General features: G+C 40.4%; 1 protein-coding gene and 1 pseudogene across 1 annotated transcript; one reads left to right on the top strand and one right to left on the bottom strand.

Moving 5' to 3' along the window:
- Positions 1-5,569: 5,569 nt before the first annotated feature.
- On the bottom strand, positions 5,570-9,885 carry LOC116188813 (annotated as a pseudogene).
- Positions 9,886-13,133: 3,248 nt separating this feature from the next.
- On the top strand, positions 13,134-14,960 carry LOC116188812 (receptor-like protein 9DC3). Its single transcript, XM_031518283.1, has 3 exons — positions 13,134-13,571; positions 13,917-14,033; positions 14,379-14,960. The coding sequence occupies exons 1-3, from the start codon at positions 13,134-13,136 to the stop codon at positions 14,958-14,960; spliced, it is 1,137 nt and encodes a 378-aa protein (XP_031374143.1).
- The last annotated feature ends 3,061 nt before the right edge of the window (positions 14,961-18,021 follow it).

Raw genomic sequence — 18,021 nt, 5'->3', positions numbered from 1 at the left:
TTGTGCACGAGGAACGTCAAAGCCTCGTCACATGATCACATGAATCAGCATCGAAAGCAGCAGTTTTTCTCGCAAAGGGGGCAATTCATCGAACGGTGCTAGTTCTAGTGGTTTCGGCAAACAGCAGCACACATCTTAGGGCAGACCCATCTGTGAACATTGTGGCAAGCCAGGCCACTGGAAGAGCAATTGTTGGGCCTTAAACGGCTATCCAGCGGATTGGGGCAAGGGAAGGAATCCCACTAGAGGCAAGGGACCCGGGCAGGGCCAGTGGAAGCAAGGTGGGGTTGCAAGCGAAAGCCTAGCATCAATGAGGTCTAGATCGCGCAAATGCAGCCCCGACTACACAAGGAAGTCGGACACGGGTTGAACGTTTGGGGGCCCTAGCGGATGATCAAATTTAGAAATTATTGAGTATGCTCACACCAGACACAACCGATCCTGATCGACTTATCGATAACGACTTTGTTTTTGTGAATTTGGAGAATGAATGGATATTAGACACTGGGGCTTAGAGACACATGACAGGACATCTTGAGAATTTTTTGGAGTCTCTTTCAATTAAAGATGGTGCGCCCATTTACGTTCCTAATGGGGGGCAAAGTGCAGACCACCTGAATCAGAAAAGTGACAATTGCTGACTCTATCAAGCTTTCTAAAGTCCTCTATGTGCTCACTTTCAATTGCAATTTAATTTCAATTTCACAATTATCGATGGAGATGGATTGTCGCTTAACCTTTTGCTCAAATTTGTATTTAATTCAGGACTGCACCTTGGGGGGAGGGATTCTACTATTTGCGACGCGTGGCAGAGGCTTGGTCATCCATCTTACACAGTAAAGCTGCATGGTATTAATTTGAGTTTAAAAGAAAAGGGTAATAAGGAGTGCGATGTGTGTCTTAGAGCAAAGCAAACACGCTCACAATTTTATTTGAGTATGAATAAAGCCAACTTTCTGTTTTAGTTGATACACAATGACTTGTGGGGGGCCGTATAAGATTAAATCTATATGAGCCAATTATTTTTTTACTATTGTTGATGATTTTACTCTACGTGTGTGGTTACATCTATTGCGTGAAAAGTTTGGAGCACGACATTTTCTCATGGATTTTTGCAATCTGATTAAGAACCAATTTGATCATACGATTAAAATCGTGAGAAGTTATAATGGGATGGAGTTCTTATGAAAGGAGTTGTAGGGCTTCTTCTCTATGCATGTATTATACACCAGACATCTTGCACATATACACCATAACAAAATAGATGGGTTGAGAGAAAACACCAACACATAATCAATGTTGCTCGAGCACTCATGTTTCAGGCTTCACTTTCAACGCATTTTTGGGGTGAATGTGTTTCATCCGTGGTTCATTTAATCAACGTCTCACCGACACCTCTGCTTGAAAACTGAAGTCCTCATGAGGTACTTTTTGACAAGCCACCTAATTACTCGAATCTTCGAGTTTTTGGTTTGTTATATTATGCCCACATTCGAACCAATGATAAATTCCAGGAAAGATCTCCAAAGTGTATTTTCATTGGATATCCACATGGAAAGAAAAGTTAGCAGCTTTATGATATGAAGACTCGATAATTGTTCATGTCAAGAGATGTGCGATTTTGTGAAACTATTTTTCCGTTTTTCACGAAAAAGACCGAGGCAGATAATTCGAAGAAATGTTGCCCATTGTTTCTTGATGCAACCCCGCCAACTTTCAGCTCCAGAGATCCAGTCTAGTGTGAGGTTGAAACGTAGCAGCAGTAGCCCAAGTCGAATTTTGCTCGGCTCAAACAACGTAGGGCTGAGAGGTAGTCGTTCAGCTCATTTCGCAAAGGCCTGAGGGGGAGTTATCATCGAAGCAAAATGAAGGGCAGCGCAGGACCAATTTTAGTAGCGAGCCTAGTTCTGCTCGGACCAGACCACGAAGGGCAGTGGGCAACCCAGATATGTTAGATAGCCTAGTGGAGTTGCGGACAAAGTCAAAAAATGGACAATCTGAAATAGATGATGGTGAACAGATGACCAGTTTAGATGAAGATCGCGACACCTCTCTAAAGAAAATGGAGATGGTAGTACGACGTCTGAATTGAATCACGAATCTTCCTGGACATTTCAAGGATATCATTGTCCACACCGCACGATATCAGAACCCCCCTCACTTGCCCACTTCATTGGACTCCTTAGGTATGCCCCATCCCATTGAGTGATTTATTGATTATTCTCGTATTTCGGATCGTCACAAGGCATTTCTAGCTGTAGTTGATTATGACCGAGAACCCACGTCTTATCGGGATGCTGCACAAGAACGGCGATGAAGAGATGCAACGGCAGAAGAAATGCTCTCGAGCCTAATAATACTTGGACCATTGAAAAGCTTCCTCCTAGTAAACACCCGATCCGCTGCAAATGGGTAAATAAAGTGAAACGACGTGCAGATGGAAGTGTCGAGCATTATAAGGCTTGGATAGTAGTGAAGGGTTTTGCCCAAGTGGAGGGAGTCAACTATCATGAGACATTTGCACCAGTGGCCAAAGTGGTGACAGTATGGTGTTTGCTAACCGTCGCGGTTGTGAAGGGATGGGAGATACATCAAATGGACATTAACAATTCATTTTTTCATGGAGATTTAAATGAAGAAGTTTACATGTAGTTGCCTCTGGGATTCTCTTCTTCCAAGGAAGGAAATATGTGTCAACGTCAAAAGTCATTATATGGGCTTTGACAGACATCAAGGAATTGGTTATCAAAGTTCGCCAATGCACTTCAACAATATGGATTTCGCCAATCAGGTGCCGATCATTCCCTTCTTACCTTTACTCAAGGCAGTATACTCCTTGGTGTGTTGATTTGTGTGGATGGCTTGATCATAGTTGGAAATAGTTCCAGTCATTGTGCCTCGTTTAAGGGATATATGGATAAGTGCTTTTGCATAAAGGAATTGAGATCTCTGAAGTATTTTCTTGGCATCGAAGTGACCTGGATGGATTCTGGTCTTTTTCTCAGTCAATGCAAATATGTACTTGATATTTTGATTGAGTGTGGTATGCTGGGGTTGCCACCATTGCCCTTCCCCAAGTATAGACTTCTGGTTAGGAGGCTTACTTATTTGACAGTCACAAGGCCAGAGCCTAATTATTCTCTACATGTCTTGGTGCAATTTATGCAAAAATCTTGCAAAGATCATTGGGATGTTGCAATGCGAGTTCTTCATTACTCAAAACAAGTCTCGCGATCATCAGCAGAAGCAGAATATTGTGCTATATCAGCAACAGTCCATGAGATTATATGGCTGAAAAATCTACTTTCTTCACTTGGGGTGCAGATGGCAAAACCAACTCAATTATTCTGCGATAATCAGTGGCACTACACATTGTAGCGAACCCCCGTTTTTCACGAGCGAACAAAGCATATCGAGATTGATTACCACTTTGTTCGCGAGCACCTCAGATCAGGTGTAGCGACTACTGTACATGTGCCTGCGAAATTTTAACTAGCTGATATCTTCACCAAGGCACTAGGTAGAGATCATTTCTGCTTTATCTTATGCAAGTTAGGCATTTGGGATCCTCACGCTCCATCTTGAGGGGGAGCAATATGGATTGCACAGTTGTATAATAAGGGATCCTTGTATATTTGGTACTTAGTATTATTGATAGCCCTAGATAGTCGTCCAAGAACATTGCAATTTATTTGTTTCTTTTTGTATATTTGGTAGTTAGTATAATTGATAGCCCTAGATAGCCGTCCTAGAATATCGTAGTTTATTTGTTTCCTTTCTTGGAAGGCGTTACCGCCTACTTACTTGTACTGCCGTTCATAATGGAATTTGAGCTTGAATGTTCCAATCTTATTACTTGCTATAGGATATTAAGCATGACAGTAGTTCCAAGCCTCCAACTGCAATTCTGCTAGTTCCCCCACCTACAACCAAACCGGCATGATTTTGTTTCTCTAATCTATTGGGCTATGTTTGATAGACTAGATTAGAGGGAGGATAGCATTTTTAAAATCCTAATCCGATGTTTGGTGGCGACGTGATTGGGATTAGGATTGGGATTTGGTTTGGAATAGGTCAGGATATAATATTAAGCAACTAATCCCGGGGTAGGGGTGGGTTAAACCCGGATTGGGATTAGATTATTAATGAAATAACAGAAATACCCTGGCTCTCTTTCTAATTTTCGGAAAATGCCATCGAACTAGATTAGCATGGAGGGGTACGTTGGTGGTTCGATTTTGATCACTGCCGCCCCGGCGAGGTCGTTGGCACACCTAGAGGGCGCCGACGATCGGCCAACGCCTGACATAGGTGACAGATTGACTGCTTTCCTCTTCTTCTTTTTTTTGGATATTTTTTTTTATTTTTAGAAATTCTTTAATAATAAAATATTTTAAGGGCACATTTGTCATTTCAGTCTCATATTCTAATCCCAAAAAGGAGGTGTATAAGATTCATGATGTTCTCCTCTTACAAAACTGCACAGCACAGAGAACTACTTAATGTTTGGGGAGTTTCATAAGTATTTTCCTCTTCATCTGCCTTTGAGTTTGGCTGTAAGCTGTTTGTGTTGTATTTCAGATTTGTTACTCTATATCACTGGCTGTAAGCTCTTTGTGTTGTATTTCTGATTTTTTTTTAATGCTCCAGCAACATAAAAGTATAATATATAATATGACACAAGTGTATGTATCTATGCATGTGTATTTACATAAGCATATACAATTACGTATGTATATATACATGTCTACCAACTCAGTTAGTTCCGCCAACTCGGTTGTCTAGCCTTGGTGTGATTTATTACAGTTCCTGGAAAATGACCAGAAATCTTTTGAAAGTGCGGGAGGAAATCGGACTAGCTAGCAAGTGATGCGATTCCCGCCAAGAATGACGAGACCCGACAACTAAAGGAACCCAAGATCGTTCCACGATCAGATTTGATGGACGAACCCTCAACCCGTTGCTTACAACATAAACAAGAACCTTGGTATAACTGACCTCAACCCGTTGTTCAATGCGAAACAAGAACCTCGGTATATAGGAAGACGCCACAAACGGTGATGGAAAGCCCCTTGATAAGTCGATGAAGACGCCACAAACGGTGGTGGAAAGCCGTTTGATAAGTCGATGATGAACGCCACGGAAACTTCCGATAAGTTCGATTAGTTCTTCAAGAACCAAAGAGAATACTCTCACAATTTTCTGAATGTTCCTTTTTATTAAAAATTGACTAAGATGAATTTATATAGACATATACTAATCCTAATCTGGCCATATCTCCTCTAAAGATAAGGAAAATAAAACCTAAAATATCGATAGAGATATGACATAATCTATAAAGATATGAAATCTAAATATCCCTAGAATATCTCCATGAGATTTAAACTTTAAATAAATCTAATGATATATTCTCTTGATCATCAAATATTCTAGAAGTTTCCTTAAACACTTGCTGAATTTAGCCTTGTCCGGAATCTTCTATAACTTGAATCAAATTGAAGGATTTTTGTTGATCACGTGATTCATGTCCAATGGGCCTCCACGAATTTGCTTGAGCCCAAACCTCTTGAATTAGGCCGTTGAGTTCATCTTTAAACTTCTTTGCTCGTGCTCGCGTAATCGGTCCAATTGGAACTTGAACTGGATCCCTTGAAGTCGTGCTACGATTTGCATCATTCCCCTCCTCTTGAAAAGGATTTGTCCTCAAATCATCACCTACATCAAAAGGAAGCAAATCAGAAACATTAAAAGTAGCACTTACATTGTACTCACCAGGTAAGTCTAGTTTATAAGCATTGTCATTGATGCGCTCCAGGACTTGAAAAGGTCCATCTCCTCTTGGAAGCAGTTTGGAACGTCTTTGCGCCGGAAATCTCTCTTTCCTCATATGCAACCAAACCCAATCTCCGGGTTCAAAAATCAACTTATGACGGCCCTTGTTGGCGTGTTTTGTATACTGCTCCGTTTTTCGCTCAATGTTGAGTCTTGTTTTCTCATGAATCTGCTTGACAAATTCAGCTTTCTTTTTGCCATCTAAATTAACATGCTCAGTCAAAGGTAAATGAGATAAATCCAATGGAGTTAAAGGATTAAATCCATAAACAACTTCAAATGGTGAAAATTTAGTAGCGGAATGAACAGATCTGTTATAAGCAAACTCAACATGTGGTAAACACTCTTCCCATGTTTTAATGTTTTTTTTTATGATTGCCCTCAACAAAGTAGACAAAGTTCTATTTACTACTTCCGTTTGACCATCAGTTTGTGGGTGACAAATAGTAGAAAATAACAGCTTAGTACCTAACTTACACCACAAAGTCTTCCAAAAATAGCTCAAGAACTTAGCATCTCTATCCGAAACAATTGTTCTAGGCATGCAATGTAACCTCACAATCTCCCTAAAGAACAAATCAGCAACATGCGAGGCATCATCCGTTTTGTGACATGGAATAAAGTGTGCCATCTTAGAAAATCTATCCACAACCACAAAAATTGAATCTCTCCCACGTTTAGTCCTAGGTAATCCTAACACAAAGTCCATTGAAATATCAATCCAAGGCTCACTAGGAATTGGTAAAGGAGTATACAAACCGTTAGGCTGCACTCTGGATTTAGCTTGCCTACACGTAATGCATCTACCACAAATTCTCTCAACATCTCTTTTCATATGTGGCCAATAGAAGTGTTCTTGCAAAATAGCTAAAGTCTTTGCTACTCCAAAATGTCCCATTAATCCCCCACCATGTGATTCCTGCACTAATAACTCTCTCAAGGAACAATTTGGCACGCATAACTTATTCTTTCGAAACAGAAAGTCATCATGCCTAAAGAACTTACCACAAGGAATTTTCTCACAAGCTCGATATTCCTCACAAAATTCATGGTCATCAGCATATAAATTTTTAATGTGCTCAAAACCAAGCAATTTTGCATCAAGTGTAGAGAGTAATGCATACCTGCGAGAAAGAGCATCGGCGACCACATTCTCCTTACCTTGCTTATACCGAATGACGTATGGAAACGTCTCAATGAACTCCACCCATCGGGCATGTCTTTTGTTTAGTTTGTGTTGGCCCTTCAAGTATTTCAAGGACTCATGATCGGTGTGTATCACGAACTCCTTAGGCCATAGGTAGTGCTGCCACGTCTCTAAAGCTCGAACCAATGCATACAACTCTTTATCATAAGTTGGATAGTTTAAGGCTGCCCCGCTTAGTTTTTCGCTGAAGTAAGCAATTGGTCGTCCTTCCTGCATGAGAACTGCACCTATACCAACACCTGAAGCATCACATTCAATCTCAAAAGTTTTAGAAAAGTTAGGTAAAGATAATAAAGGAGCGTTGGTCAGCTTCTCTTTGATTAGCTGAAACGCCTTCTCTTGTTCTTCTCCCCATCTAAATCCAACGTTTTTCTTGATCACTTCAGTAAGTGGTGCTGCTATGCTACTAAAGTCCTTCACGAACCGCCGGTAGAAACTAGCAAGTCCATGAAAACTACGAACATTACTTACACTTGTGGGACTAGGCCACTCTTGGATTGCACGTACCTTCTCCTCATCAACCTGTATACCTTGTGCACTTACAACAAATCCCAAAAAAACAAGCTTATCGGTGCAAAAAGTACACTTCTTCATATTAGCAAATAACTTTTCCTTCCTAAGCACATCTAAGACAGATTTCAAATGTACCTTATGATCATCCAAGTTTTTGCTGTAAACGAGTATATCATCAAAGTAGACAACCACAAATTTACCTATAAATGCACGCAAAACATGATTCATAAGTCTCATAAAAGTGCTTGGAGCATTAGTCAAACCAAAAGGCATAACTAACCATTCGTACAAACCGTATTTTGTTTTAAAGGCAGTTTTCCATTCATCTCCTTCTTTCATTCTAATCTGATGATAACCACTCTTTAAATCAATTTTAGAAAATACACAAGAACCATGTAACTCATCTAACATATCATCTAAGCGAGGAATAGGATGACGATACTTTACCGTTATGTTGTTGATTGCTCGGCAATCAACGCACATTCTCCACGTCCCATCCTTCTTAGGTACAAGTATTACTGGAACAGCGCATGGGCTCAAGCTCTCCCTCACGTACCCTTTCTCTAACAACTCCTTTACCTGCTGTTGAAGCTCCTTTGTCTCCTCAGGATTGCTCCTATAGGCTGGTCGGTTTGGAATTGTTGCACCGGGAACAAAATCAATTTGATGTTCAATCCCTTGGATTGGAGGTAAGCCATGTGGTGTTTCCTCGGGAAAGACATCCTCATACTCCTGCAAAAGAGAAACAACAGAACTAGGAAGAGAGATATCAAGTTCGTTAGTATTGAAAAATGCCTCTTTGTACAAAAGTACAATCATCGGCTGATTTAAAAACATTGCTTGCCTAATTTCTCCCATGTTTGCATAAAAATTCTTTTGTTTTCTCTCTGATTTTCTCTCATCGGCCGAATTTTGATTTTCTTTTTCTCTCTCATTTTTCTCGGCCTCTCTCTGATTTTCACTCTTTTTCTTCTGTTCACTCTCTTTCTTTCGATCACTCTCTTTTTGCAATCTCACTTGATCCTCATATACTTGCTGCGGAGTCAATGGTACAAGAGTGATTGATCGTTGATTAAGTACAAAGGAGTATTTGTTCGTAAAGCCATCATGCTTCACTCGTCTATCAAATTGCCATGGACGCCCTAGCAACAAGTGTCCTGCTTGCATCGGTACTACATCACACAACACTTCATCTTCGTATTTACCGATTCGAAATGCAACTAACACCTGCTTGTTCACCCTTATCGCACCACTATCATTCAACCATTGCAGCTTGTACGGCCTAGGGTGCTTCACCATGGGCAGTCTTAATTTTTCCACCATTGTTGCGCTTGCGACATTAGTACAACTACCACCATCAATAATCACACTACATACCTTGTCTTTGATGTAGCACCTAGTGTGAAAGATGTTCTCCCGCTGCACTTCTTCAACTCCTTTTGTTTGCAAGCTTAATGCTCTCCTTGCCACCAATGTCAATGCATCTGGAGCTAAATATTCCTCCTCGGGAACGTCCTCCAATGGGGGCATGTCATCGGTGTCGGAATCTTCAGTGTCGGTCACAATGTCACCATTGTCTCGCATCACCATGACTCGCTTGTTTGGGCATTGACTTGCTATGTGTCCCCTGCCTTGGCATTTAAAACACTTAATGTCACGATTCCTGAAGGTAGAAATGTCGGTTTTACCTTGAGGAACATGGCTGGTTGCTTCTTGCTTTTGCTCGGTTTTCAACATCGACGTGGATTGCTTCTCATCTTTCTTCCACCGATTCGGTTTCCAAGTGGATGTGCTTGGACTTTGGCTTGCACGTGTATTGCCTCTCCTCTTGAACTGGTTCTCAATCTTGATGGCCATGTGCACCATATCCTCCAACTCCACATAATGTTGTAATTCCACGGCATTTTGAATTTCTCGGTTCAATCCAGCCAAAAATCTTGCCATAGTAGCCTCTCGATCCTCCTCTACGTTAGCTCTAATCATGGCCACTTCCATCTCCTTAAAATATTCCTCTACACTCCGGTTACCTTGCCTAAGACTTTGTAACTTATTATACAGCTCCCGGTAGTAATAACTAGGAACAAATCGCTTCCTCATCACCCTTTTCATTTCCTCCCACGTATCTATAGGTGGCTCTCTATTTCTTCGCCTATTTATCATCAATTGATCCCACCAAACAATTGCATAATCCGAGAATTCAATGCTGCCAATTTGACTTTCTTCAGCTCGGAATAACTATAACAATCAAATACAAACTCCACCTTTTTCTCCCACTCAAGGTATGCTTCGGGATCACTCTTTCCTTGGAACGATGGGATTTTCATCTTAATACTACCCAAGTTATTATCTTCCCGATTCCTATCTTCTCTAAACCGCCCTCCATGTTTCTTATTACTAACAACTGAATCTCGATCATCTTCATCAAAACCAACCCTCACTTCCCTCGGTTGAACTCTTTCCTCCCTACGTGCATTAGGAGCGTTTTGTGGCTGCTCCACACGTTTATTCTCCATCATATCTATCCGTAAATGAAACTGCTCAAACTCCAACCTCATCACACGCCTCATCTCACTCATCATGGCCTCTATAAGTATTTTTGAATCAGCCAATTCCGTAACACCTTCGGGAATACTCTTAGCACTGTTGTGAGACATGATTGCTGCAAAATAAAGTTAGAAAAAAAAATGGACCTCACAATTCTCTCCCTTACGTGTTTACACTCAAGAAAGTGAATCACTCTACACTCGTGTTTTCACACAACAAAATATGTGGCTTTTAACTCTCTAATGTTTTCACCGCTCTTGCCTTTTTCCACTCGACAATTCTCTCTCAGTTCTTTTGGAACTAAACAAACAACTCCAAATTTTCAAGCAACAATTCACCAAGAACTTATCAAGGAAAATTAATGTTCAAAGGAAATTTCAAGAAGAAAAGAAGCATGAGAAAAGGCAACCAGAATGAAGTATATCAGAATGTTATATGAAATTATGGAATCATAATCAATGTAGATCCAAAGAAAGGGAAATAACAACTTTAGAAAGGTCTGATGTAAAGAATTTGGATCAAATTGACAACGATGTCTTATTTCTTTTCTTTCGATCCTTCTTTTTTTTTTCAGCTCTGTATTTTTTTTGGCCGAATTTTTTTTTTCAGCTCTTTTTTTTTGCTGCTAACAATCCACAAAGAACAAACTCGATGAAGTGAAACTCAGCAAATTGAAACAAAAAAAAAAGGATAGGATAAAACACGATTTGGAGCCTGATGCTCTGATACCAAATGATGCGATTCCCGCCAAGAATGACGAGACCCGACAACTAAAGGAACCCAAGATCGTTCCACGATCAGATTTGATGGACGAACCCTCAACCCGTTGCTTACAACATAAACAAGAACCTTGGTATAACTGACCTCAACCCGTTGTTCAATGCGAAACAAGAACCTCGGTATATAGGAAGACGCCACAAACGGTGATGGAAAGCCGCTTGATAAGTCGATGAAGACGCCACAAACGGTGGTGGAAAGCCGTTTGATAAGTCGATGATGAACACCACGGAAACTTCCGATAAGTTCGATTAGTTCTTCAAGAACCAAAGAGAATACTCTCACAATTTTCTGAATGTTCCTTTTTATTAAAAATTGACTAAGATGAATTTATATAGACATATACTAATCCTAATCTGGCCATATCTCCTCTAAAGATAAGGAAAATAAAACCTAAAATATCGATAGAGATATGACATAATCTATAAAGATATGAAATCTAAATATCCCTAGAATATCTCCATGAGATTTAAACTTTAAATAAATCTGATGATATCTTCTCTTGATCATCAAATATTCTAGAAGCTTCCTTAAACACTTGTTGAATTTAGCCTTGTCCGGAATCTTCTATAACTTGAATCAAATTGAAGGATTTTTGTTGATCACGTGATTCATGTCCAATGGGCCTCCACGAATTTGCTTGAGCCCAAACCTCTTGAATTAGGCCGTTGAGTTCATCTTTAAACTTCTTTGCTCGTGCTCGCGTAATCGGTCCAATTGGAACTTGAACTGGATCCCTTGAAGTCGTGCTACGATTTGCATCAGCAAGTTGATATGCTTTTCTGAGCTACTGAGTTTGTCAAAGTGCTAGGGAAAGGCATTGCTCTACCTTTAAGTGTGCTAATCATCAATCTTTCCGTGATTCTGCAGTGGTCTTTACTCCAGCATCTGGTAAAGGAGGAATATGGACACCTACCAATATCTGCCAGCCTTAGAGGTAATCATTCCTTATCAGAAAACAATCTCGCGTGGAATAATTACGACTAGTCTACTCAATATTTGAATTAATGAAGTGCAGTTAAGTACTGTAAATATGCGTCCAGCTAAGCTAGCCAGCATTTTTCACTTAATTAAATATCAGATATCAAATATCAGGGCTAAGCCTCGGGATATCCTTATACTTGGAATTTGACTGATGAATCATCATAACGTCCTGTAACACGCAGCTTGGAAAGCTAAAATTAAAACATGTACCACCCTCAGCTATTCGAATAAACTGAGATAAAAGGGTACTCTAGCATTCAGGGGATTTCACTGGTAGATTTCTCTACTATGTTTGAAGCTCTCCAAGTACGGCTCCATATTCAAGTGGCAGAAGATCCAATCGAACCGTAGATGCTACCCCAATGACAGACTTCTCATCTACATAAGAACAACTTATACAAGAATATCCAAATTTTCTTTTTTTTTATATTTCATTAGGATTTTTTGTCGACAATTTAAATTTCATTAGGGTTTTTTTTACAATATTGATATCAATATTAAGATGAGTAGATATAGTAAGGAAAATTAGATATTAAATGTGGTTTCTACTGTTTGAGTTTTTTTTACTAGCAACAATCTATAACTTCTCGAATGAAGGTTGTATTTCTCCTATTTCTTTATATGAATTTCGCACGTAGATTTCCCCACTATGAATTATGTGTTTTTTTATACCAATATAACAAGATTTATATCAATATGATATTATGACATAATTCTTTTCAGTAAATATTTTGTAACCTTTCTAATCAATGGAATTATAAATATTTCCGGTGCAACGCGCGAGTTTTTATCTAGTTTGAAATACTTAATTGAGGTTATGTATTGTATGTATGTGTCTAGCTGAGCTAGCCAGCATTGAAAACGGGTACATAAGCCCTCGCCTGATGACCTATGGACCTCACTTTTTAATTAAAAGGTGGAAAATAAAGAGTGGATCTTGGGTTGACTTAATGACTTGCGGTTGATTTAGGAGGAAGCAACGGTTGGCGGAGTCGAAGGAACCAGCGACCATTTAAAATTAAGGGATGGAATTATATAATTCATTCCATCCCCACACAAAATTTCCTCATCACTCAGTATTACTAACAAGACAATATGATGGGAGATGTTTGGGTCTTCCCCTTCCTCTTTCTCTTCTCAGCTTTTCTTATGATTTTACACCACCTTTCCGTATCAGCTACTGTTCTCACCGCGTTAACCTGACATTATAATTTGAGCCATAGCCGTGAGTGTGATGCTCTTCTTCAGTTGAGTAACTCATTCATCATCGCAGAGGATGCCTCTGGATACTACTGTGATGAGCTCCACTCCATCACTTCACATCCAACGACGTCCTTGTGGAAGAACGGCAGCAGTTGCTGCTCATGGGATGGGGTCACATGCCACGTCCACAAATCATGTGATCGGCCTTGACCTCAGTTGCAGTTGGCTCAGAGAAGCCATCCATTGCAACAACACCCTCTTCTTGCTCCTGGATCTTCGATGGCTCAGTCTCGCTGGTAACGATTTCTACGGCTCACAAATATCCCCCAAGTTTGGTACCTTTACTCGAATGACACATCTCGATCTCTCTGGTTCTTCTTTCCAAGGGATCATTCCTCTGGAGATGATATCTCCCCTTTCAAAGCTAGTTAAACTCAGTCTCTCTGACAACTATGACCTAACAATAGATGATGATCATAGTTTCAGATGGCTTGTACATAATCTGACTCAGGTGAGAAGACTCTTTCTTGACGGTGTCAACATGTCTACAATCTCTCCGGTTTCTCTTATGAACCTCTCTTCCACTCTGACATCTGTAAGTCTATATAACTGCTCTGTTCGAGGGATATTCCCCATCAACATCTTCCATCCCCGAACCTCCGCAACCTCTCTTTCTCTAAATTCTAATCTAACTGGCACTTTCCCCAAAACAAACTAGACCGGTCCACTAGTCTCCTTGGGTGTACACAGGACGAAGTTCCAGGGAGCAATTCCTGTGTCCATGGGAACTCTGACATCCATGTATTCTTTGGACCGCTCAGACAATCAATTCACTGGTTCGGTACCACCGACACAGGGAAACCTTTGCCGTTTATCCTCCTTGGCCCTTGGTGGTATCAACCTCAGCTTGGACTTTGAAATATTTGCACGGCTTAAGAATCTTGAGTCCCTTGAGCTTTCGCAGAACCTTACTGTAATGCTTCCGAACAATGGGAACTATTCCTTCCCAAGGCTTTAAGGGTTGTATCTGCATGGCGTCAACTTGACCGAGTTCCCATATTTCTCTAGTTCTTCAGAAGAACTGGTAGAGTTGTACCTTTCCAGAAACATGATTAGTGGGCAAATTCCTTAATGGCTTGGAGGAGTAGGGAGGGCGCAACTGGGAGTCTTAGACCTATCGTCCGACAATTTAATTGGAGAGATTCCGTCTTTAATCTGCCAACTGAGTTCAGTGCAAGTTCTAGACCTCTCAGATAACGGACTCAACGGCACCATTCCCATATGTTTGGGAAACTTAAGCAGTCTCCAAAATTTGCAGTTGGACAATAATTTATTTCAAGGTCCATTGCCGCGATCTTTAGAAAACTGTACAAGCTTGGCGATTTTTGTTGTCCGTCTCAGTGGAATACATGACACTTTTCCACACTGGTGGTTAAATGCTACCCTCAACAGTTTGGAGTATCTAGATTTGCAGTCAAACAAGTTTCATGGGGTCATTAATGAAATTCCCCTCTCTCCTACGCTCAATTACCTCATACTCTCCAACAAACAGTTTTTTGGACAGATGCTGATAAACTTTTTCCGAGATTCAAGTGCTGAGTTCATCGACATAGACAATAACAATTTTGACAGCCCACTTCCGATTCCACCCCCCACTATCTTGTTCTACTCCATTTCAAGCAATATGTTTAGCGGAGACATTCCTCATCAGCTCTGCAGCGCCATTCGGATAGAGATCATCAACCTGTCGAATAATAACTTGACCAGCTCAGTTCCTCACTGTTTCATAAAATTAACTCTTTCAGTATTGGACCTCCAAGAAAATAAGCTTGTTAGTCAGATACTAAAGATATTTGTTCGGGAAAACAACTTGAGGACAATTCAGTTGATTCAAAATTGACTTGGAGGCACCTTGCCGTGATCTTTGCCAAATTGCAAGAATTTGGAAGTTTTGGATCTTAGCAGAAATGAGTTGGAGGGCCACTTACCTTATTCGTTGAAAACTCTTCCGAATTTGCAAATGCTCAATCTGAGATCCAACAAGCTTAGTGGTCTGATTAAGAGTTCCAAGAAGAATAATCATCCCTTCCTAAAATTACACATTTTTGACTTCTCTGACAATTGCTTTTATGGTCCTCTTCCGGCTAACTACACTGCCAACTTTATAGACATGAAGAATGAAGCGAGAAGCGGTTTACAATACATGCGGGTGAACTAAGGTCAGGGAATTCAAACCTGTCAAGATTCTGTTATGGTGGTCCTGAAAGGGGTCGAGATTAAGTTGGCGAGAAATCTGACTGTGTTCACGGCCATCGGCTTCTCGAGGAATTTCTTCGTAAGAGAAATCGCAGAATTAATCGGAGATCTCTCCTCGAACAAACTCTATGGGGAGATCCCTAGAGGTTTGGCAGATCTTTCGTCGCTCTCCTATTTGAATCTCTCAGATAACCAACTCGTGGGACCGATTCCTTGAAGCACCTAATTTGACACCTTCAACCACTCTTTTGGTGGGAATCCTGGATTGTGTGGGCATCGCTTGCAAAAAGCATGTGGGACCAACATGCAGCAGTCACCACCATCAACTTCCCCAGGAGAATGAGAAGAAGAGGCTGAATCTGGGCATTGGATTGATTGGAGGACAGTGCCAATGGGCTACAGATGCGGGCTTGCATTCGGGATATCAGCATGGTTCATTATGTGGGAAACCCTGAGATGAAGATGGTTGGTGAGAATGATTGAGAGGAAAATTTACAGAATGACAGGAAAAAGCAAAACATGGCTTAGAGAAATTGCTCGAGGTACTTATTTTCATGGCAAATATTGTATTAACATATATGGTTTAATGTCAGATTTTGCACTAACTTAGTTTTCTCCATGCAAAATTGTGAAATATCCAGGAGGAACACCAGAGCCTAATGAGAAGGCGGACAAAGGCGAACGATAAAAAACGTGGAGTCTTCCATATCGACAGAGGGAAATCGCAATTTATTTCCCTGTAGCGTTTTTTCTCTTTGGTCTCAATTAGAATGGCAATAATAATGTGTGTTCTCAGCCCCTTCTTAGTCATAATATGTAATATCCCTTTTGTCGACAACATATTGAAGAGTCTCAAAGCCATTTCCATCCGAGTCTGTATGAGTTTTTAGACACGGCGGGACGGGACTCAGTATCACCAATCCCCTCTCTGCATGGCAGAGACAGAATTTGGGGAGCCAAATCTAACCAACTGAAAATTATAGGTCTGTCAATCATCATGCAATTAGCATAACTCAAAAATTTCGAGCGAGGACTAGAGCCTCAAAGTCCAGTGGGTTCAATCAACAAGTTGTTCAGGGAGAGTATCTGGACTTCTGCATCCTCACAAACTTCTGCCCTGCCTCAGTTCCCACATTCTTTTGCACTGCAGCAGCATTTAAGACGGGAGGTCAGATGACCAAGATTCTCTCTCATTCCGGAGAGAGTGGAAAGTTTCTCCCGATAAAGTTTGTAATAACATCGACTCAAACTCCCGCAAGGCAAATGTCATAAATAATTCAATCACATTGTGGGCAGTTTCAAGATATCGGGAAACGCAGCAGCAGCTCAGTTAAACTGCTCCATTCCATCAAGTTCAAATCAGTTCAACACTGCTTCGTCTTAACAATAGCGACTTCTTCTGAGAATAAAATTCTAGAATTTTATCGGATATCTGAAGGCACTCAAGGGGCTCACTCTTTCTCGTGACAACATGACCAGCAACATCCCCACTTCTGTGGGAAATCCGGTTGGCTTGGCAACAGGAGACAGAGGTAAAATGCGTTGTAGGAGGAATAACATTTATTTATGATGAAGTGGAAACTCAGAGACTTTTTGTCCTTTAGCACTCCAATCGACAATCTAGTCCAATCCCTCTAATTGAATCTTTAAGCACATCGGTTACCGAGCATCATGTACAATATTCAGATTTATAGCTTTCACTAATTTCACAATCTCAGCAGCTAAGGTCATCAATCCCATCAATTATCAAGCCGAGCGTATTCCTCAATCCCTTTCCGTGTTTCTACAGTGGTCTTTGCTCCAACATTTGAAAATGGAGGAAAAGATATGGACAGCCCCCCTCCTAATCTTGTACATTTTCCTTAGCGGTAATCATTCCTTATCTGGAAATGATCTCATGGAATAATTATGACTATCAAGTGAGGTTATGTACTGTATATATGTGTCTAGCTTGCCACCGTTTTCCACTAACTATATCAACATTTAAATGAAATATGGAAATGAAGAGTAGACTTGCTGGTCGATTGTATTTTAAATTAAGACATCTTATCCAGCTCGGATCTAGATTAGTCGGGGCTCACTGAACTTCCATATTTACGAAATGGACCCACCATGTTTCGATATCTTCATTCTCTCCGATTTAAACTTCATAGTGCTCGACTTAAACCTTTAAAAACTGTGTATTTGTTAGTCAGGGTAAGCTAGCCTCAGGATAGAATGGCAGTATATACTTATTGGTATTTGACATCGTACATGGAGGCAATTTATCAATGATCAAGTGGAAAGCTAAACCACTTAAATCCATTAGCATCTTCTTCTCCCTTTTTTTTTTTTTTTCGATTTCCATTTTCAAGTGGAATGATGGCAATCACGTGTTCTGTTTCTTGACAGGTGGTACTTATTGAAATTTGAGGAACCAAATCTATGAGACTAAAGATTCTCATGTATCAACAAGACAGAGACTCGTGCCTACTGTTATTTATAGCCAAAACTGTGCTCCCTCAGCACTGTAAAAGAATCGAAGAGCTCAACAAATGGAAACCAAACATAACAAGTTTGGCCTGTCAATCAAGACTCTTATGCACTCTTCATATCCCAAAATTTCGAGCTGAGAGTCACACTCCATGAATGAAATGACGCCACTTTACTTATAAAGCTGTTCTTTTTCACTGAACAAGGATTGGAGCCACATTGTCCTACAGATT

This window comes from Punica granatum, chromosome 8, assembly GCF_007655135.1.
Source record: "Punica granatum isolate Tunisia-2019 chromosome 8, ASM765513v2, whole genome shotgun sequence".
NCBI lineage: Eukaryota > Viridiplantae > Streptophyta > Magnoliopsida > Myrtales > Lythraceae > Punica > Punica granatum.
Note: the sequence above shows the minus strand (reverse complement) of the source record. Positions and strands in the feature narration are given on the sequence as shown.

Coding starts and splice junctions, on each gene's coding strand:
- LOC116188812 (XM_031518283.1), top strand. CDS start 13,134: ATGCCTCTGGATACTACTGTGATGAGCTCCACTCCATCACTTCACATC. Junction 13,572..13,916: donor TTGTACATAATCTGACTCAG/GTGAGAAGACTC, acceptor CCACCGACACAG/GGAAACCTTTGCCGTTTATC. Junction 14,034..14,378: donor AGCTTTCGCAGAACCTTACT/GTAATGCTTCCG, acceptor CAAAATTTGCAG/TTGGACAATAATTTATTTCA.